This window comes from Myotis nattereri (assembly GCF_964212035.1).
Source record: "Myotis nattereri genome assembly, chromosome: 16".
Lineage (NCBI taxonomy): Eukaryota > Metazoa > Chordata > Mammalia > Chiroptera > Vespertilionidae > Myotis > Myotis nattereri.
The window spans coordinates 46745748-46766469 of NC_138091.1; the positions used below are offsets into that span (position 1 = coordinate 46745748).

The window sequence follows — 20722 nt, forward strand, 5'->3', positions numbered from 1 at the left end:
AGTTTTGACTACCAATTTTAAATAATTTTTAATAGTTGAATTTTTAAGTTGAATATTTGAATTGAATTTCAGATATCATCTTCTATACCAGAACTCATTCACACTCAGCTCATTTTGATTTTAATCCATGGCTATTTGGTGTTTTGGCTATGTGTGTTCAGCATATCTTTATAGTCTGTGGCATTGGGAATCTGTGTTACAAAGTAATTACCTCCCTCATACAGAAAGGGAAAATGATAGAGGAAATTGCTATCATTGGGTGGAACTGGAAACTTGAAGTGCAAATTTTCTGTAGTGCTCCAGATCCTGAACTATGTATGGAGCTAGGTTCTGTTTGAGATATTAATCTGATCTGCAAGTTGGATTGTCTCATGGGGATGTTCTCATTTAAAAATTTAGAGCTCATGCCTGGCCGGCATGGCTCAGTGGTAGAGTGTTGACTTATGAACCAGGAGGTCATGGTTTGATTCCCAGTCGGTGCCCATGCCCGGGTTGTGGGCTTGATCCCCAGTGTGGGGCATGCAGGAAACAGCCGATCAATGGTTCTCTTTCATCATTGATGTTTTATTGCTCTCTCCCTCTCCCTCTCTCTCTGAAATCAGTAAAAATATATTTTAAAAATAAAAATTTAGAGATGATAGTACTGAACTAAGTCCAGGCTGAGTGTTTTCCCTCCTAGAATTTGGAATACCAATATCACTTACTAGGCCAGCATTCAGCTTAGTAAAGAGGAGGATTTTTGGCTTCACTTTGCCTTGTAGTAGAAAGCAATCAAGTTAGAGGTATCCTGGTGTTCTGGTATATGGTTAAGGAAGTTTGATAGAAGAGCTTAAGATCCCCAGACAACCATCAGTCTCTGATCTGCACATCACCCTTGGTTTGACTGTTCAGCGCTGAGGTTTTATCCAAAACTTACTGCTTTCCTAGACAATGTTCAAGTTGCTCATCTCACTTATATGAATGACTTGTAATCGACCTTGGCCTTGGGAGCTTCTTGCTGAATATTGAAAGCAAATGATATCTGAAATAACCCTCCTGCTGGGATGAAAAGCATAGTTGGCCCTGCTCTGTGGTAGCAAGGACAGCAGCACAGTTAATTGACCCTTGAACAACACAGGTTGGGGCACTGACATCCCTCCCCACACAGTTGAAAATCCACATATAACCTGACTCCCCCAAAACTTAAAATACCCTATTGTTGACCAGAAGCCTTACCAATAACAGTTGTAAAACACATATTTTGTATGTTATATGTATTATATACTGTATTCTTACAATAAAGAAAATCATAAGGAAGAGAACATACATTTACAGTATTTATTGAAAAAAAATCCACATATATGTGGACCTGTGCGATTCAAACACATATTGTTCAAGGGTCAACTGTAGTCTGTTTCTAAGGCTTCTTTCTTTTCTTTTCTTTCTTCCTTATTTAGGCCAGTGAGGTGACAGAACTCCAAGGTAAAGTTGAAACAGTAAGTTTACAACATATGCTGACAATTCATTTCTATAGTTTTTGTTTATATTAAATAACTTGTGTTAAAATATTCAACAGCAGGTCTGAGTCTGCACTATGACCTTGTTGGTTTACATGGTGGTGATAGTACCAAAGCCATGTTTACCCCACATGGATTTTTAAATCCTAGTTGACTTTGACCAGTCCTGCCCTGTTTACTGTGTGCATAGCCTGTGGTCAGACTGGGGGACTTTGGGGCCTGGCTTTGGGTCAGGGCAGAGCATTAACTATGGTCTTTCTCCACCTTTCCCCATGTGAACTAAACTAGGTTTTATTTCCTTGGTTGAAATATCATCTGTAATGAAGTAACAAATACTGTGCAGTCTATCTCCACTCTGCAGTTAAAGTTGGACTGGAAAAGAACCAACCTTGAGACTGTCATTGGTATTTTTGTGTGCTCTGAAAGGAAGACAAGAGTTTCTATCTAACTAATTCTGAACACAACTCTTTAGCAAGGTCCCATACTCTTCTCAGGAGACAACTGGTGCACTGAATTCTGTTAATCGGCTAATTTAGGCAGATGTGCATTTTCAAAGAATCCCTGGACAGAACAAGGACTAGAAATCAAATCAGGTGTTCAGTTTCACATGTATTCCCCAGAGTCCCCATATGGCTCCACAATGAAGTCAGAACTAGAGGCAAGGAAAATGACTAGCCCCTCTGTGAGAGAGAAGGTAAAGGTGAAAGAAGGGTACTGTTCTTGGTACACTGACAAGATGACACACATATTTTGGTCTATGGGTCACTATTCACTTTCCAGATGAATCGGTGGTAAGTAAACAATCTCTTAGGATAACCAAGCACCTAGGTTTTGCTAGAGAATTTCTACACTTGGCTGGGAAAACAACTTCCAGAGAGGCAGATGCCAACCTGTACCTTATTGGCATATAGATAGCTTCAGTAAGAAAACAGACTCTGGCTGCAGATGCCCTAAAACTACTGGCTTAGTCTGAGCTGCTAAAGCTGTTGCTCTGGCTTTGGCCAGGTGATTCAGTTGGGTTGGAGCTCTGTCCACAGGCACCAAGGTTGCAGGTCTGATATCATGTTAGGGCATATGCAGAAAGCAACCAATGAATGCATAAGTGGAACAATAAATCAATGTTTCTCTCCCTAAAAATCAATTTAAAAAATAAAGCTGTTGCTTTTAAGTTGGTGCCTACTACATGTGGAAGGAGGCTTGAGGGTGTTTGGGTTATTTTTTTCTGCAAGGCACTTGGTCTTTCCAGCTATTTGCTAAATAAACCCGAAGAGCAGCAAGGCCTGGTGTAACCTGGGGCTGTAAAAGCAGGGAATAGGGCAGCCTGAGGAAGATGAGGTTCTTTGGAAAGTACTGCCCCGTTCACCAGCTGTTTGACTAGTTGAGCTTTCCCTAGAAAAGGTGAGGAGTCAGCCATGGAGGCCAGGTATTGTAGACACTGTCTCTAGATCACTATTTTACCCTTTCAGTTTTTATTTTTTTCTATTTTTAATGATACTGGAATAGCCCCTGCTTCATTGGTGAGATCTGCAGGGCAGGTATTGAAACAGTCTGTTTCCATCTCACATGAATGATGATGTATGGGAAATTGGTTTGAATGAAGCTTAGGAGTGTTGAAGTCAAGACAAAGCAAGTCTTCTACCCCTGCCCAAGCAGGCCATGCTGAAATTTGGTCTTTAGTTAAGGATTGAGGCCTGCTCATATCTCTTTGCCAACCCTAGAATCTCGGCTCACTTCCTGTCTTTTCACAAGCCTTACTTGAGTGAGTCCTATCTTCCTGGCAGAAAAAACCTTGAAGCTGGAACACCCACTCCACCAGCCAGCAGCAAAAGAGGTCAGCCCCACAGCAGTGCTGACCAACTTGGACGGAAGCCCCATCTAATCAGCGTGATCCCAGATACAACTGTCGATCTCTCCATACGGGGACGTGGGGAAAGGGGGTGACAAAAATACTTTCTCAGAATAGAGGCAACACTAGTAAAGGGGGTGAGAGGAATGTTTCACTTAAAACCTTTTACATCTCAAGCTAAAAAAGAAGTTGCAAAACAAGATAAAAGTTATAACCTAATACTGTTAAACCAAAATATGTATTTGTTTCTAGAAGGAATACAAAAATATTACTTTATGAATTTTACTTGTCAATTTATTCTTCTACATAACAATTTGTATTTTTTTATTAGCAGTGAATTTTTTAAACTTAATTTTTAGACTATTTTTGTTTTTCACTTTAAGAATCTTGGTTTTATCTGACAAATATTGCTTAATTCCTAATGCAGGAAGAGCTCTTGTTAGTATGACCAATCCTTTTCAACTAGAGGTAAGGGGAAAGCCATTGTAAATTGAATTAAGTTTAAGAAATCAGTATTATTCCTGGAATTCTATTCCATCCCTTAGGCTAAACTAGCAGCATCACTGAAGGACTAGGCTGAGCCAGGTCACACAGTGGTGCAGGGAAATTAGAGATCACAGGTTGTTACTAGGATCATGGCTTCTGGTCATAAACCTTGTCCTGAACTGCTTCTCAGCCTTTTGGCCAAGACCAAGTGTGTAAATCTTGTCCAGTAATCTCAGACTGCCACTGAGTATTCATTACTTGGGCATTTGGCACCTACCTCAAGATGGGCATATGGCAGTTCCAGCATCCACCCAGTATCTTGCAGCATTCAGCACTTCCAAGGCTTGTTATTAAGGCAGAGGTGTGTGTGTCACATTTCAGTTACCTTGGCTGGGGCTTTTCGATGCCTCAAAACCTGGGGTCTGGCTTCCTGCTTCTCTCGTTCTGTGGCCATGCTATTTTACACTGAAACACTTGGCATGCCCTTTGAGAAAAGCCAAAAGGATTCTGAATCCTTCCTCTGAGGGGATTCAGCTGGTATACCTTGTGAACAGGTACCTAACACCTGCTTGGAAAGGTTATTAATACAGTATTTAAGACTATTGTCTTTTCTAAATTACTTACTGTCAAGTAATTTAGGTGTTCCCTAAATTGGTGTTCCCAGGTAAGCTCTGCCCTAGCCACACAATGGCCAGCCCTCCTATTTACTGTTTAAATTCAAGGTAGGGAAAAATTGCACTTGAGAATGAATCATCCATTTTATTTTATTTTGTCATGTGCTCACAACCTCTCCTCTCCCTTCCCTGGCAGGTCACAGATAAATTAAAAATAAAATCTACAAGGAAAATAATTTATAAAAGCACTCCCAGGCTCATGCCTTCTATCCTTACTGCTCAATTAATGTGTTACCCCTCCACCAAAGTGGGGAGAACCAGCATTTCCCCCATTCAACTCCTGCTAGTCCAGATTGTACCCCAGAACCAGACAAGGAGAGGGAGGGGCAGCAGTAGCACACAGTTAAAAATAAAGACACTGGTCCTGGAACCATATGGCCACCTTGGCACTCCCCTCTCCGCTTCCCCCAGGCAGTCCTCCAGGAGCCCTTGCTGAGCTCAGGGTGCTGAGAAGTTGCCTATGGCCAAGAGCCTGGGGCAGGGGAAGATGCTGTAAACCTCCATTCATGCACTTCTAATCCTCCTAGGAAGAAACTCAAAGAAGAAAGCAGACAGAGACCTCAGGACGGAGGAGAAAAATCCCAAATGTTCACACAGTTACACGGAGTCTTTATGGCAAAGAGAACATTTAGCAGCTTTGAATATTGGGGTATCTCCTTTTTACTCAACACAAGCATCCTAGACCCTATAAGTGAAACAGGGCTCAAGCCCTAAAAAAAATCAAAGCGCAAGAAACTCTAAGAGGACTAGTATTTTGTTGCTGGGTTTTGTTTTGGCTTTTTCCAGTGACAAGCCCAGTTGTTGGTGGGAGGTCTGAGGGGTCACTCCCCAGTGTTGTGCTGAATACTACCTGGCTTTTCCACATCCTCCCCCTGCCTCAGAGCAGCCCCCAGAAGGCTTTAGGCCCATCACTGGGGGCACTGCCAGCACCCAGCTACAGAAGAGCCCTGGGCAGCTGGTGAGGGGCAGGGAAGAGAACAGCATTTGCATGCAGGCTCTAATGAAGTCATGGGAACCTCAGCTCAGGGGTGACTGGGCACCAGGGAGATGGAGTGGCGGGACAGTGAGTGGCATGCTTGGTGTTGGGGCTGCTGCAACACGGGGCCTTGCGACCCTTTCCTGTTCAGTATCCTTTAATCCTAACCCTCTAAACAGGTGTCGGGTCCTGGTAGCTCCCCTTGTTGAAACGTTCAAGGAGTTATCTAAGAGCTCCCCTTCATGAATATCAAAGTGTGGGAGCAGAAAGAGTTCACAAAGCCCTTCCCAGAACTCACCTGGTCTGTGTCCACCCCTCCCCTGGAGTGAAGTGGGGTTTACTCACACCAATGACCTAGTCCCACCTAAAACCTGCTGCCTGGAATCCTGGCCAGATTCAATCTTAACCTGCAGTTTTTTCTTCCAGCTTTGATTTTGATTTTTCTTTTTTTTTTTTTTTTTTTGGTTTTTCTTTCCTTCATTTCTTCCTGGAATGAGACTTTCTACTACTTTTCTCTCCTCTCACAAGTCCCTTCCTTCCCCTTTGTCGGCCTCCATCAATGCCATCACCACCCCACCCCTTCCCTCAAAGGAAAGGGGGATGGGTGAAGACCCTGTCCACCCAGACAGTCTGGCAACTTGGACATTCCCCAGTGGGGGAAGCTGAGCCAGACAGTGCCTATGCCCGCCTCTTCCTGTCCACTGACCCAGTCATCCCATCCGAGAGCTATTGGATAACAAGGCATTCAAGTCCCCCACTGCAGGTCCAGGTCCAGGCCCAGCCCTTCTCCAGTTTCAATCTTGGTGAGTGTCAACCCCCCTTCCTCCCCAGGCTCACTTTCTCCGGTCCTTTGGCTTCCTCTCCTGCCGCCGGGCCTGCTGGTCAGCCAGGGTGCGGGGAATGAGGAGGACACTACCATCCCCAGCGTACTGGAGAGCATACTGACTGGGAGAGTAGGGTTGCCCATTCTCATCTCGCAGCCGCCCAAACACCTCCTGATACAGGCTCTGAACCTTCTGCTTCATTTGCCGCAGGGACCGGAGGAACTCTACCTTCTCCCGCAGCAGTCGGGCTTTATCACGCTGCAGGTCCTCCACATCCCGCTTCAGGTTCAGGATGGTGTCCAGCTTGCGCTTCCGGCAGTTCTGCGCTGCCATCTTGTTCTTGCCCCGGCGCCGGATATCCCGGATGAGGCTTAGCTGGGCTTCGCTGAGCTGGTATTTGGACAGCAGCTCGTTGAATTCCTCCACAGGCAAGTTGATGATTTTGTCATTGGTGAAGGGGATCTTCATGGCTCGGGCTCGATGTTCGTCCCGGCTCATCTGCTTGTCAGAGTCAAGGGCACTGGGTGCCATGTTGTACGTGTGGTTGTGGCCCACATGCTCCAAGTAGGGCAGGCAAGAGAGCTGAGACGGATCCTGGTAGCTCATGCGGCAGAACTTGGAATATTCGGGCTGGTAGCCCACAGCGCCCTCCACCTCTTCTAGATCCAGGGTTTCAGAGTCAGAGCTGTAGCCAACAGCACCTTCCTCAGAAAAGGAGGAAGAGGCTGAGGAAGAAGCAGAGGAAGAAGAGGAGGAGGAGGAGGAGGAGGAGCTGCCTTCAGAGCTGCTCAGGGAGGAAGGGCTATGGCTAGAGTCCAAGGAGAGGCCTGAGTCAGAGTCAAATTCCTCTTTAAGCTGGGAGGCCTGCACAGAGTTAAAGCCTTCTTCAATGGCCAGGTCCATCAGGCTGATCTCATCTAGCATGGCTTCATCCAACAGACCCCCCAGTGGGTCAGGCAGCTCGGGGCCTGCTGTGTCATTGGCTGTGCCATTGAGCTGGGGTGGAAAGAAGAGGCCTGACAGGTTGGTGGAGCCAAAGGTGGAGTTGAGGCTGGTGGAATTGCTGGGGACCAGTGGGAGCAGTGTGGAGCTGCTGGCCACAGGCAGGCTCTCCACCTCAGGGCTGAAAAGGGAGAAGTCCTGGCTGCAGCCCCCCAGGGACGCCTGATGCAGGCTGACATTCTGATTAATGGGAGTGTTGGGGGCAAGGCTATAGTTGGTGCTCAGCGGGTCTCCAGGAGGGTTATTGTACAGGATCTCATTTGTTGATGTGTTCACTTCCATGGCCTGAAAGGGAAGAAGAGTGTCACCTTTTACTCAGAGCAGACTCCCCCCCAGGTGAAGCTGAAGCTGAAGGCTTGTATGAGCAGACACCCAACACAGGCACAACCGCATGGGTATGAAAACAAGAAACTGGAAGTCAGAGCCTGCGGCATCAGCTCCTGGCCCAGTAGGTCCACCAGGCCTGGCAGAGATGGGTTCCTTCATACGGACTCCACTCCAATGCAGGACTGACCAACTCCTGTTTGGCCAGACTCCCCCATCTTGAAGAGAGAGTAAGCAAACACCTAACACTGACTACTGCTTCATTGCAAAATCAGCATAGTAAAAAAAAGACCAAGCCTTGGAATGAGAAAACTTAGCTGTACCACTTCCATGTGACCATGGGTATATCACGTAACCTATCTGAGCTTCCATGTCCTCACCTTTAAAATAATAAAGGGCTGCCCTAAGCTGGTTTGGCTCAGTGGATAGAGCCTTGGCCTGCGGACTGAGGATCCTGGATTCAATTCCAGTCAAGGGCACATGCCCGGTTGCGGGCTCGATCCCCAGTAGGAGGCAGCTGATCAATGATTATCTCATCATTGATGTTTCTCACTTTCCCTTCCTATCTGAAATCAATAAAAATATATTTTAAAAATAAATAGTAGCCGAAACCGGTTTGGCTCAGTGGATAGAGCGTCCGCCTGCGGACTGAAGGGTCCCAGATTCGATTCCAGTCAAGGGCATGTACCTTGGTTGTGGGCACATCCCCAGTAGATGTGCAGGAGGCAGCTGATGGATGTTTCTCTCTCATCAATGTTTCTAACTCTCTATCTCTCTCCCTTCCTCTCTGTAAAAAATCAATAAAATATATTTTTTTAAAAAATAATAAAGGGCTGACTAGATAACTGTGCCAAGTGAAATAACGGTGGCTGTAAAGCATTACATGAACGTCAGCTTAATGATAAACCTAGGGAACACCCAGCCAAGTGATTATCTGCTTGAAGGAAAAAAAGGAGGCATACCTAGGAAGCAGGCCCACTCTAAAAGGCTCAAGCCCTGGGGTTTTATCCCAAACCCCACTCCTGACTTGACCCCGTAGCTCCCCAAGGAGATACCTAGACAGTTACCTCTCAGTGCTCTCACTTTCCTATGAATCAGACAGATACGTTACTCTTTCTCTTCCCAGAGAAGGGAAAAGCAAGTAAGTGCTAAGATACCCCACACAAGGTCCCATGAGTTTGTGCTCTGATAGTCCTACCTGCATTTCCATGATGGACATGAGATCTTGCCACTGCTGTTCCAAATCAAATGGTGACTCTGTCCCCGTCAGGAGAGGAGACAAGAGGTTGTTCTGAAGACCTGGGGGCTCACTCTCACTAGGCACTGCTTCGGTTAAGCTGGAAATGTCTGCTGGAAACTAGGGCAAAACACAGAGACTTCACCAAAGAAAAAAGGAAAGACCAGCCTTCTGCTTTCCTCCCAGAGACTACCTTCTGAGGTTCTGTTCCTTCCTCTGATTTCACCCCCAGCAGCCAGGACAAGGCCAGCACCAAGAGTTGGCCTCTCAGGCCGCCCCGTAGGAACATTGTGTGCAGGCTACCCTGCTGACTTGGTGGGCTCTCCCTGAAGTCCTGCTCACCTCAGCATTCTCCCCAAAGGGGCAGGTGGACTCCAGCAGCCTAAGGCACAATTCCAAGGACAGGGCTGTCTGGTTCTCCCCACCAGGCACCTGTGGCAACAGCAACTGTAAGTCTGACTGACCTGGGCTTTGGCTGCCTGCAGGCTTCCCCAAGGGACACTGAAGGAAGACCTGCGTGGTTGTAGGCCCACACACTCCCTCTGTTTCCGGGCTAATGACAGACCGTAAGTCCCAAGCTCCAGGGGAGAGCAGGGAAGGTACGAGTCCTGATGCAAGTAGGAATCTGCTAGGTGCTGTGCCGCCTCTGTGCTGTTTGTTACCAGAGCCTGGCCCCTCTACTTCTGTTCTGTTCACCCACTCTTTTCTCAGCCCACTCACTGTGAGACCCCAACCCAAAGTATACACTCAGGTCCGTCCCACAAGACACAACTGCCTTCTCTAAAGATAAGTTTCCTGGAGTGAGCAGAGGTGGGAGTACCTGGGCAGGGAAGCTCTCCCCAGTTTCTCCATCCACTAGCAGGTTTCGTGCCAGAACTTCTTCTCCTTCTCCTGGCCAGGTGTCCTCCTGCTCCACTCCATCTTGTGGTTCCTTATCCACATCTTGTTCTTTCTGACGATGACTATAGTCAAAAATCTCACGCCCAGCCCCCAGGTCAATATCCTGTCGCCAAAGTATGTCAATCAGATCTATGTCCTGAAAGACAGATCACCATGACTTTAGCTCTGGATCTAGGGGCCCCTTCCTGCCTCTCAAGAGGTCCTTCCTAACATCGCTCCGATTATTCCCTCCCAGGCCTACAGCTCCCAGCCTCTACCCCCCGCCCCGCACTCTGCATCAGCAAGGCTTCATCCATCCATTTCCAGACACCAGCCTCCAAAAAACCCAAAACCTAGCAAAAACCAATAGCATACCCATCACCATACCAGTCTGGGGGCTTAGTATCCGCACCAGAAACACCCCAGCTGAAAGGCAGGGCACCTCATTGCTATGCAAGAAGGAAGGTGGAAGTTAAGAGGCATTTCTCATTTGGGGAATGGGAATCCCTTAAAACAGGGTTTGTAGGAAGCTGGCCACAGCAAGCAAGGGCAAACTGTCATGCAGAATTGCTTCGATGGTGGCCAGGCTTGCATCAGCCTATGGTACCATTTCATTTGCATAAAGGGGTGGGCTGGGCTGGAGAGGAAAATTCCTGCATTTGCAACCACCTGATGAAACCAATGACAATGACAGGCTGTCACCAGCCATTCCCCCTTCCCTGGCTGAGGCAGGAGTAAGGCTGAACACCCACAACTCTTAAAGCCCAGGCTCACCTCAAGATCCATCCCTGCCTGAATCCTCACTCTCCAGCTGATCCTAACAAGCCGCCGCTCCCAGGAGAGCTTCAAGCAGTCAGCTGATCCTCACTGGGCACCCCACCCCTGCCAAGGCCAGCCCCATAGTGCCCCCTCACACCAGAGCTCTCACGCCCTTACCACACCCCAGGACTCACTGACTCCCCATCAGTCAACCCACTCAAGGACATAGCCTCCATCACCACTTGGCCACAGCTGCTGCCTCAGGTACCAAAACACCCCCTCCTGCTCTACCCTGGTGGCTCCTGCACCAACTGCGACCCCCCACTGCCACCAGCACAGAACCCCAGTAAATAGCTATTGGAGCTTTTCTACACATGACACCTCCTGTAGCTAAAGAAACCCTACTGTTGGCTCCCATTCAGGTTAAGCCGGCCCTTTTCAGAAAGCAATATCCTTAGATTAGACCCACCGCCCCAGCCCTTATCAGGTATCCTTTCCCACTATAACCCTCCTTGATCCTAAGACCTCCCACCAGGTGTACCTCTCCTTTTGGTCTCCCCGCATACACCAACCTGAACAGAAGCCCTGGACCCAGGAGCAGAGTGGGGCTGGGCCACCCGTTGACCAGCCAGCAAAGAGTTAAGGGGCCTGCTCCCTTTGGCAGGGCCCCCACCACTGTGAGAGCTGCGGTCCAGGCGGGTCATGGTCTGCGAGATGAGCCCCAGGGCAGCCGGTGCCGGGAAGCCGGACAGGGGGCTGCAAGGAGCTCTTGGCTGGCAGGGAGCACACCAGGCTGGAAGGGTGGCCCCGTGCTAGCTCGGAGGGGCCTGAGGAGGTGCCCCGCCCGTACAGCTGCCTGGGCGGCCCAGCCCAGCCCTCTTCCTCCATCCTTGAGCAGCCCCCTCCCACCTCACAACCCCAGTTCCACTCAGGCGCCCAGCAGCCCCCACCCTGAGCTCACCGCAGAGGCTGCAGTGAGATGGGACTCCCACCCCATGCTCCGTGCTCAAGCTGCAGAGGAAAGCAAGCTTCCTCCTAGGCCTATCCTCCCACTCCTCCCTCTCTTCCCATCCCCACGCCCCCCAAACTTGTTACCTAGGCTGCAGCAAGGAGCCAATCCCCTCCCCCTCCCACCCCGCAGGTCACTGCTGAGGCTGCGGAGAGCCAATCCCCTCCCCCAGGTCAGCAGCTGGGCTGCGGAAAGAGCCAATCCCCTCCCACTGTCGTTACCTAGGCTGCGACGAGAGCCAATCTCCTCCCCCAAGTCTCCGCTGGAGATGCGGAAAGAGCCAATCCCCTCCCACCGCCTGTTACCTAGCTGCAGCCCAGAGCCAATCTCTGCACCAGGGCAGCTGGAGAAGCTGCCGCAAGGAACCAGCCCATCCCTCGGCCGCCTCCTCTCCTCAAGGAGACGCACCCAGGGGCGGGCAGCCCCACCCAGCCCAGAAAGCCAGTGCGGGTGGGGCAGTGAGAGCCCGGGGGAAGGGGGGCCACTCCTTCCAGTCGCATCCAGCTTACCCAGCCCACTGAGGACTGGGCAGACACTCCTCCTGAAGCTACTGCGGGAATTTAAGTTCTTCCCTGGAAATGGAAGTTTTCCCGTTCCTCAGGAGGACTGCCGCCAGTTGTCCTCAAGCCCAAGGATGACAAGCCAGGCTGGGCAGGAACCAGTGTGTCCAGATCCGATGTGAGCCAGGGGCTTTGTCACTCTACAACAGGTCAGATGAGAGGAAGGGAAAGTGCCATTTGCCCGTGTGCAGCCATGTCACAGTGCTGGCCAGGCCTACCAAGAGGTGGGAGCCACGAGCCTGAAGGCCAGCACTGAAGGAGACGAGTGTTCTGCACCGCCCAGTGCTGGGGCCACAAGCATGTCCCTCGCTTTGCTCAAGCGTATTCTCTGCTGACCCTGCCCACATCTCTGAAGAAGGAAAGAAACCCGACAGAATCAGCATCACAATTCTGACCCCGACCCTCACTGCTGCTCCCCTTGAGCCGAAAGTCAGGTCAGGGACAGTGTGCTCCCCTTGGTCACAGACTGCTCCTTGCCTGGGGAGAGCCGTACACAGGCCACCCTCGCCCTAGGCAGACTGCCAACCTCGAGGGGAATCCTATCCCTGACGAGGGCCTGGGCTATGGCTGTCCATCGAACAGGCCTGGCAGCAGGGAGCACTGCCACCCAGGGATAATACCAGCTCCAGCAAGGCCTGTCACATGCTCTAGACCTGGGTATTTTTATCCCTGAGTTGCTGAGGAAATGTTGTTCTAGACACATAATAATCCTCCCTTCCCCCATACCCAGCCTGGGCCCCTAATGCTGACCCACCGCCAGCCCCCAAAGGGAGTAGCGAAGGCCGAGTGTCACAGAAAACATAACCTTCATGAAGGCCAAGAAATGGAGGAAAGCAGGGTCAAAGTCCCACCCATTCCACTCCAAGCCAGCCACATTACATCCAAAACATCCCATCCCAGGAGAGCGCCCAGCAGGAATAGGAATGGAGCTCCCCCTGCAGGGTTCCCAAGAGCAAGCCCAGTTACACCCATTCCCTGGGGGAGCTACACTGGGGCAGGAGGAAGACTAGGCTGGGAGGCATACGTCTTCAGACCACTGTGCCAAGGCGAGTCCATCTGAAGTACATGGACAGAGAAAGAAGAATAGAGGTTCAAGTTCCCAAAGGCGCTGTAAGAATCTAAGAAAAAATGCAATGCGGGAGGGGAGGGTAAGCTAGGAGGGGGCAATGGGGCAAATAAGGGGACGACATACGTAAGACTTTAAACAATAAAGATTTTTTTTAAATGCACTGAAAACCCTAGCCAGTGTGGTTCAGTGGACAGAATGTCGGCCCTCGGACTGAAGTATCCCGGGTTTGATTCCGGTCCAGGGCACATACCTTGGTTGCAGGCTCGACCCCGGCCCTGGTCAGGGCACATGCAGGAGGTAACCAATCGATGTGTCTCTCTCACATGGATGTTTGTTTCTCTCTGTCTCTTGCCCTCCCTTCCACTCTCTACAAATCAATGGAAAAATATCCTCGGGTGAAGATGAACAGAAAATGCACTGAAAGGTAAGGAATGCTCATGTCTCGCATGCTCAGATAATTCTAATCTCTTTCAAAGTAGCTCCAGCATGAGCCAGCTGAACAGCAAAGCAACCGGGCACTACTGACATTTGGGGCCAGATCGGTCTGTCATTTGGGAGACGGTTCTGTTTTTTAGGAAGTTTAGCAGCATCCCTGAACTCTCCCCACTAGATGTCAATAGCACCTCTAGTTGTGACAACCAAGTGTCTCTAGACATTGTCACATGTCCCCTGGGGAGCAAAATCACCCCCAGTTTAGGACCTCGGGCCCAGAGGAAGCCACACGCTTTGAGTCAGTAACATTCAGAGAACTGAGCTCAGGAACAGGCTCAAGTGCAGGACAGAAGAAAAAACCTGGTCTGACTAGTGGGCAGAAAGAGCCAAGTTCAGTATCTGTAACACTTTTTACATCCCCTCTCCCCACCCAGCACCACCACGAACACTCAGGTCTGGAAAACCCAGCCTAGTGCAATCCAGTCTTCTTTTCTTAACGGCCGGAAGACTGCAGTGGGCCTTTTTTCTCAAACTCCTTGGGGTTGAGTGGCAAGCCAGGGCCAAACATAGAGCTCAAAACCATCTTATCATCATGTTGGTGGGACACGGGCAGTTGTAGCCATTCACGTTATTAAAATCAATGACATCACTTTCTGCCCAGAACAGTATGTCAGCCACATGTCAGGAGCTAAAGATCTGACAGCTCAAAGCTAGCGGACTCGGGCAACAGAATGCATTTCCTCTTCTGCTCCCAGCCTCACCTTCCTACTCCCTACAGTGGGCCTTTAGCAAAGAGGGAGCCTTGGTCCTCACTGGACCGAGAATAACTATCTAAATCTACCCCTTGGCTCAGGCCCAGGACAGCGGACTTATCAGGACCTTAAAACAACAACAGGACTGACCACAAGGGAGTAGAACTTCAGGATATATACGTGTGTTTTGATGTGGGGGGAGGTACAAGGCAAGAGTCCACAAAATATTTGTGTCTTAGCAACAGATATACACGGCATCAAAGCCCATCACAACATGACTCCCTCCCCCATCCCGGGGCCTCCAGGAGTCATGTTGAAATCCAAGCAGTAAACACACTGGCATGTTCTAGGAACCTCCCACTGCCCTGACAGTACATTTAGAGGTGGGTCAATGGTTCAACACAGGAAATGCTGCTCCCAGGCCCCAATCCTAGTCAGACAATTCAGCTCATTCCTATTCAAGAACAATGCCTGAGACATCCCCCCACCCCCAGCCCAACCTCTGGTTCTTTACAGGAGTTAGTACCATACACCACAGTCCTCCAGGACCAGCCAATCCCCACCCCCAACCCAACCCCTCCACCCCCCCCCCCCCCATGTGGCCACTAACCTCTTTGGTTAAGTCTCCACTGACTGGAGGGGCTACAGCCCCCAAATCCTCCAGATCTTCACTGAATCCCTGCTCCGTTTCGCTTTCTCGCACCCCGGTGTCTGGGCCTGTCACATCCTGGAGGCCGCTGGAACTCTCGAGGGCAAGGCCCGAGCTGGGCTGGCTGCCGGAGACAGACCCCTCCGGGTCCCGGTGGACCAGCCAGGCGTTCACCTCAGTGGTGGGCACCTGGAACCTGTCCAGGGCCCTCACCTGACTGAGGAGCCGCCGGGCAGTGAAGTAATTGTCCAGGTCTATGCTCTTGGGGTGGATACCATAGCCATCCAAGGTATTCCTCAGGTTGTGGAACTGGGTCTGAGTGTAGGCAGAACTGGGCCCCAGGATGATCTCCCGGAGTGGGGGGAGCTGTGAGGTCAGGTAAGTATCCACGTCCACCCGCACCCCAATCAAACTCAGCAGAATGGTGAACTGGAGGAGTCCTTCCGTTAAGTATTTCTTCAGAGAAAGCATTGCTGAAGGACCACAACGTTTGTGTGTTTTGGTTTTTAAATCTTCCAAAGGACAAATCAAGGCCACTGCTCTGCTGCTCCAGCCAGCCAGTCACCCCCCACTCAACGCCAAGCCCCCACCCCACCCTGGCACAACACAGGGGCTGAGCTCCCTGACGGCCTCAGAGGAAAGCACAGCCCGTAGAGCCAAGGCCACACTCCAGACCACATTCACTTTTCCCTTCTGGACACCTCACCTCTGAGAGCGCACAGCTCCTAACCCAGGCCAGGCCCTCAGGGTCCACGTGACTTACTGCCGCCACAGTCCACATACAGTCACTTCCTCACTCCCATCGGTCGTCCTCTCTGTCGATTCCACTGCAGGCTGTTCTCGGGAACAGCTGATGGGGGTGGTGTTGTTTTTTGTGGGGTTTTTTGGTGTGTGTTTTTCTTCCTAAGGTTTATTTTCTTTGGCTGGAGCTACAGGCCTTTTGTCTTGGGGTCAGAGCGTCCCACCTCCTCCACTCTTACCAGGAGGGTTTCCAGAGAAACCTGAAATGGGAATCACAGAGCAACAGGGTAAGATGCCATAATTTTCACACCAGGATCAAGGCAGAAGGTAGGAAACACATTAAAAGGCCACTTTTACAAGAGGAAAAATAAGTCGGTCATTATACGCCCCGAACAAAAACCTTTTATAGACACAACTATGAAAGGAAGTATTGCTCACAAAGGATCAAAGGATCCCTGTTTCTGCAGATGAAACGCTCCAGGCCCTAAACCATAGCTTGTTATGAAGAAGCAGACCATGCCCAGAGCATCCAGAATACTTTACCTGTTGTCTGACTCACCAACCCTCCCCTCCAGCCCAGACACACACCGCCCAGCTTCTACTTCAGCACAGGCCCACTGCCCATCGCCAAGGAACGCGGCTGCCCATCTCTCCGGAGAAGACTGCCCGCAATCCTTGTCCCTCCCCACTTCCCACGGGGAGGGGCGACCGCTCACGGATGAGAGTGTGAAAGGACACGAGGGACGCGGCCAGGCCACCACGTCCCAGAAGAGGACGATGCCTTTTATTTTCTCAACTTTGAAATCTGATTTCCCTTTCCCATCTCACATTTAAAAATATAAAAATGGGGGGTGGGGGGGGGCGGGAAGGCGAGGGGAGCCAGGATGATTCGGCCGGTAATTTGCATAGGCAGGTTTTATTTTCGCTCACATGACCTTCTGAGCCCAAACAGAGGCTGTGGCAAAGTTCTCCACCCGACAGCCAAGTGGGGAGGGAGTACGTCTGCTTTCGGTTTCCGGCCTCTGCTTCTGAGCTCTTAACCTTGTCAACCAAGGCACCGCGCTGTCCGCCGGTGGGAGCCACCCGCCAACTCCATCCTAAGGGAGGAGAGGGACCTACACCTGCACCACACACACCCCCTGCTTGGCTACGAGTCAACACAACTGCGACCCAGAGTTTCAGCTGGCACTGCCCTCCTGTCCTCACGCAAGTTACTGCTGAAGGCCTCCAGAAACTAAAGATCGAGGGAGGCCAGAGGCCTCTGGCGCGAGCCCAGCCCCCACCTGCCCCGGGTACCCGAGTCCGGCGGACACCGAGTCGCCATGCCCGCTCCCGACGCCTCCGACCCCGGCCTCTGGGGCGGCGGCGAACAAGTGCTCCTTTCCCGGCCTGGACCCCGCCTCGCGGCCAAGCCCCATCGCGCCCCGCGCCGTGGCCCCACCCCGCGCCCGGGCCCCGGCCTCACACCACGCCTTCTCGCGCTCTCGGCCCTCCCCAGCCCCACCCACCCGGGAGCGGGCCGGCTCCACGGGCGCGCGGCCCCTCCCGGCCAGGCCCGGGGCCCGACCCCCACAGGCACCCGGCTCGGCCGCCCGCTCCCGCCTCCTGCCCCGCAGCTCCACCCCGCCGCCCTTCAGCCCTGAAGTCTCGGCCCCGCGACGCTGCCCGCCTCTCGTCAGGGAAAATAAGATGCCGGATACCCGCTGCTGAGCTCGGCGTCCGCCACGGCTGCCACAGCAGGTCCGCCACTCGAATCCCCGCCTTGCCGCAGCCGCCGCCGCCGCCGCCGCCGCCGGCCGGCCTAGAGCTTCCCCAGCCTCCGCTTCCCTCCCCGCCTCCTCCTCCCACCTCCCTGGCAAGCCCGCCCCCCGCGGCCAACACGTTTCTCCAATCAACGAGCCGAGACCGTGGCCGTCGCCGGATGTCACGTTGATTGACAGTAGAGGAGGTCCAATGGCTGAGTTTCTTCCGCCTCCTTTTCCCCATTTCCCAAGACGGGCATGATTCACGGCCCAATGGACGTGTAAGCCCGCCCCCACGGCGTGGGCCCTCCAATAAGTGGGGCGAAGGGCCCTCTCGCCTCCGGCATGCGGGCCCCCTCGGCCATGCGCCGGCCACAGTGGGTATTACGAGCTGGGTGCGGAGTGAACTGTGCAGGCTGAGCGCTTCCAGGGCCTTCTTCGGCCGGGGGAGAAGGGCTTGGGACTGGGAGGCAGTGTCGCCGCCGAAGCGCGGGACCCCCCCTCTGAGGGTTCCTACGGTGACTTGCAAAAGTCCAGTGCGACCCGAGGGGCGGGTCGAAGCGGAGTACAGAGCATGTGTTCCGTGTGGTGGCGACGCTGGTGTCGCCATCTTGGGTGCTGGCAGCGGAAACCGCTTTGCCAGCTTTCGCTTCGCGTGGAGGCACGCCCCTCGCCAGCCTAGGATGGTGGCACCTCCGTCCCAGGCTCGGGCCACATCGCGGGAACAGCCCTGGGAAAGGGTGGCCCCGACGGTGGAGGGGCGTTGCCGGTGTGCGGGATGCGGGGTAATGAGCGATGTTCGTCGGGATGAGACCTCCCGGAAGAGTTCCGCCTTCTCTCCGCTCTTCTCCCCGCCCAGCCTCCCACGGAGCTTGGTCTTGCCTCTCAGGAACTTTTCTCAGTGTCTAGTGTTCTCCGATCTCGTCTAGCCAACATCTTTGTGATTTTTCAAACGTTTGTTTCTATCTCCAGCATCACTTGGGGAACTCGTTACACCCGCCAGTGCTGAGGCCGCCTGCCTGCTTATTAAAGGGCTTGGTAACGTCTTCTTTCAATCCGCACCCACGGTTATGATTTCACTGGTTTTTAGAGGAAGCGGGAAGCCGGGCGAGAGAAACATCCATCAGTCTCCTCCGTTACCTGCCCCCACCTCGATCAAACCTGCAGCCGAGGCACGTGCCCGGGCCCGGCTCAGCCCAGCAGCCTGTGGGTGCACAGGACAGGGCTCCAGCCCATGAGCCGATGGCCAGCGCGCAGCCGGGGCCGCTGATGCAGCTGGTGGGGAGGCCACATGGAGGCGATCCCTGAACTGCCTTGTTCCCAGCTGGGGGACAAGAAGGTGTCGACTCCAGTTCTTAATTCCCAGGGAGACCCCAGTCACCTATTGGTCCTTGTACAGCTAAGGAGGAAGCCACCGGTAACCTGTCAAATCAGAGCGTCGAGGCCATCACGTGTTTGGAGAGTTGGAGGCCGAATTTGGGGTGTTTCACAGATTATCAAGCACTTTCACCACATGTTACCATTAAACCACCAAAACACCAGCATCCATTCACGGAATCCTCCGTTAGTTACCCCTTTCAAATACTGACCCGAAGAGCACATGGTTTAGCCCGGCCGGCCAGCGTGGCTCAGTGGTTGAGCACTGACCTATGAACCAGGAGGTCACAGTTGCATTCCTGGTCAGGGCACATGCTGATCCCCAGTGCAGGAGGCAGCCAATCAGTGACCTCTCTCATCGTTGATGTTTCTATCTCTCCCTCTCCCTCTCTGAAATCAATAAAAAATATATTTTAAAAAAACAAAGAGCACATGTTTTAGTTCTTTTTACTACGTGTCTCTCGTAAATGCTACAATATAAACTCCATGAGGACTAGAATTTTGAGCATTAACTGTTGAGTCTTCAAAACCTAGAACAGTGCCTGGTGCTTAGTAGACAATAAATACCTACTGAATAATTAAAGGAGTTCAAGCAGGCAGGCCTGTCATTAGAAGTTTGTGTTAAAAGCAGAAATTAATACTTGAAGGAGATGGGTTTTGAAGGAGATGGCATATTGCCAAGGAAATCAGAGACCTGAATTAATAAGACCATGAAGGTTAATACTAATGGATAAGAAAGGAGGAGAAAGGAGGTGTGATCATTAATTCTAAGAACATACTAAGGGGGGTGAGAAGAAATACTTTAAAAATAGAACTAAAAGATGTCAAGGCTAGACTAACGTTATAGGGCTTAATACTATTTTGAGAAGGTAGAACAAGAGGCTGCACACAAAGTGTGGTCATTTGTTTGACAGCAAATACAGAACCACTAGAGGCCAGAAATCCGTGCAAGGGGCTTGCCCCTCGCAGCTGCGGCCCTTGCAGCCCCGGCTTCGTCTGGAAGGTCATCCGGAAAGTCGTTCGGCCATCAGTCTAATTAGCATATTACACTTTTATTATTAAAGATTTTAAACACTGACACAGTTACACACACACACACACACACACACACACACACACACACACAAGCAAAAAACCCTTCCTGGCCATGTGGCTCAGTTGGTTGGAAGCACTGTCCCATATACCAAATTGTTCTGGGTTTGATTCCCCGTCAGGGCACATACCTAGGTTTCGGGCCCAATCCCCCTGATTTGGATGCGTACAGGAGGTGACCAATAGATAGCGTTCTCTCACATTGATGTTTCCCTCCCCCTTCCTTTCTCTAAAATCAATGGACATACCCTTGGGTGAGGATTTTTTAAAACTGGGCAGTCTTTTATGGGGAGTACTGGAAAAGCCCGTTTGTATTTCCCAAGTCCCTTTTAAGCTGTACAGCACAGTACCAGGTGCCTAGGACAAGAAATGCAGCCATATGGTAGATATATATAACTAACACGAAATCAAATACATAAGAAATATTCACTGAAATGAAATGGCAGCTATTGGTGGGAAGCCCACACTGGGGAGATAACATGTGATACTGTCACATTAACTTTGAAAGCCTAAATTCATTTGGTCACTTTTTAATGACTCAGTTTCTTGAGGTGGCACTTTTACCCATCCTCTCCTTTCCTTCTCTCTTCTCTGGGGTCCTGGGTGTGGAGGGAGTGGCTGACGCTGAGAGAATGGGGGGGGGGGCGCTATGTTAATTCTTAAGAGGAGGGGTGGAGAGGTCTTTTGTTTTTGCCTAACAATCCTATTCATGTTCTTTGCCTTCCAACTTCAAGTACTGTGTTGAAAGGCGTATAAAATTACTTGAATGAACAGGGGAGAGAGAGGGCTTATGAAC

General features: G+C 51.3%; 1 protein-coding gene across 9 annotated transcripts; it reads right to left on the reverse strand.

Moving 5' to 3' along the window:
• Positions 1-4567: 4567 nt before the first annotated feature.
• Positions 4568-17574, reverse strand: NFE2L1 (NFE2 like bZIP transcription factor 1). 9 transcript variants are annotated; one of them, XM_081109095.1, is made up of 6 exons: positions 17416-17574; positions 14936-15975; positions 9686-9901; positions 9208-9297; positions 8827-8985; positions 4568-7589 (listed from the first exon to the last, which is right to left on the reverse strand). In XM_081109095.1, exons 2-6 carry the CDS (start codon positions 15443-15445, stop codon positions 6312-6314), a joined length of 2253 nt encoding a protein of 750 aa, XP_080965221.1. In that variant the 5' UTR covers positions 15446-15975; positions 17416-17574; the 3' UTR covers positions 4568-6311. The 9 variants fall into 9 exon arrangements, with proteins under 9 accessions (XP_080965221.1, XP_080965224.1, XP_080965222.1 ...); XM_081109098.1 differs by lacking the exon at positions 9208-9297 and having other exon boundaries at positions 5095-7589; positions 9686-9868; XM_081109096.1 differs by lacking the exon at positions 9208-9297 and having other exon boundaries at positions 5095-7589.
• Between the last annotated feature and the right edge of the window lie 3148 nt (positions 17575-20722).

Coding starts and splice junctions, on each gene's coding strand:
- NFE2L1 (XM_081109095.1), bottom strand. CDS start 15,445: ATGCTTTCTCTGAAGAAATACTTAACGGAAGGACTCCTCCAGTTCACC. Junction 9,902..14,935: donor GTGGAGACTTAACCAAAGAG/GTTAGTGGCCAC, acceptor TCTGTCTTTCAG/GACATAGATCTGATTGACAT. Junction 8,986..9,207: donor CCTTTGGGGAGAATGCTGAG/GTGAGCAGGACT, acceptor GTTTTGCCCTAG/TTTCCAGCAGACATTTCCAG.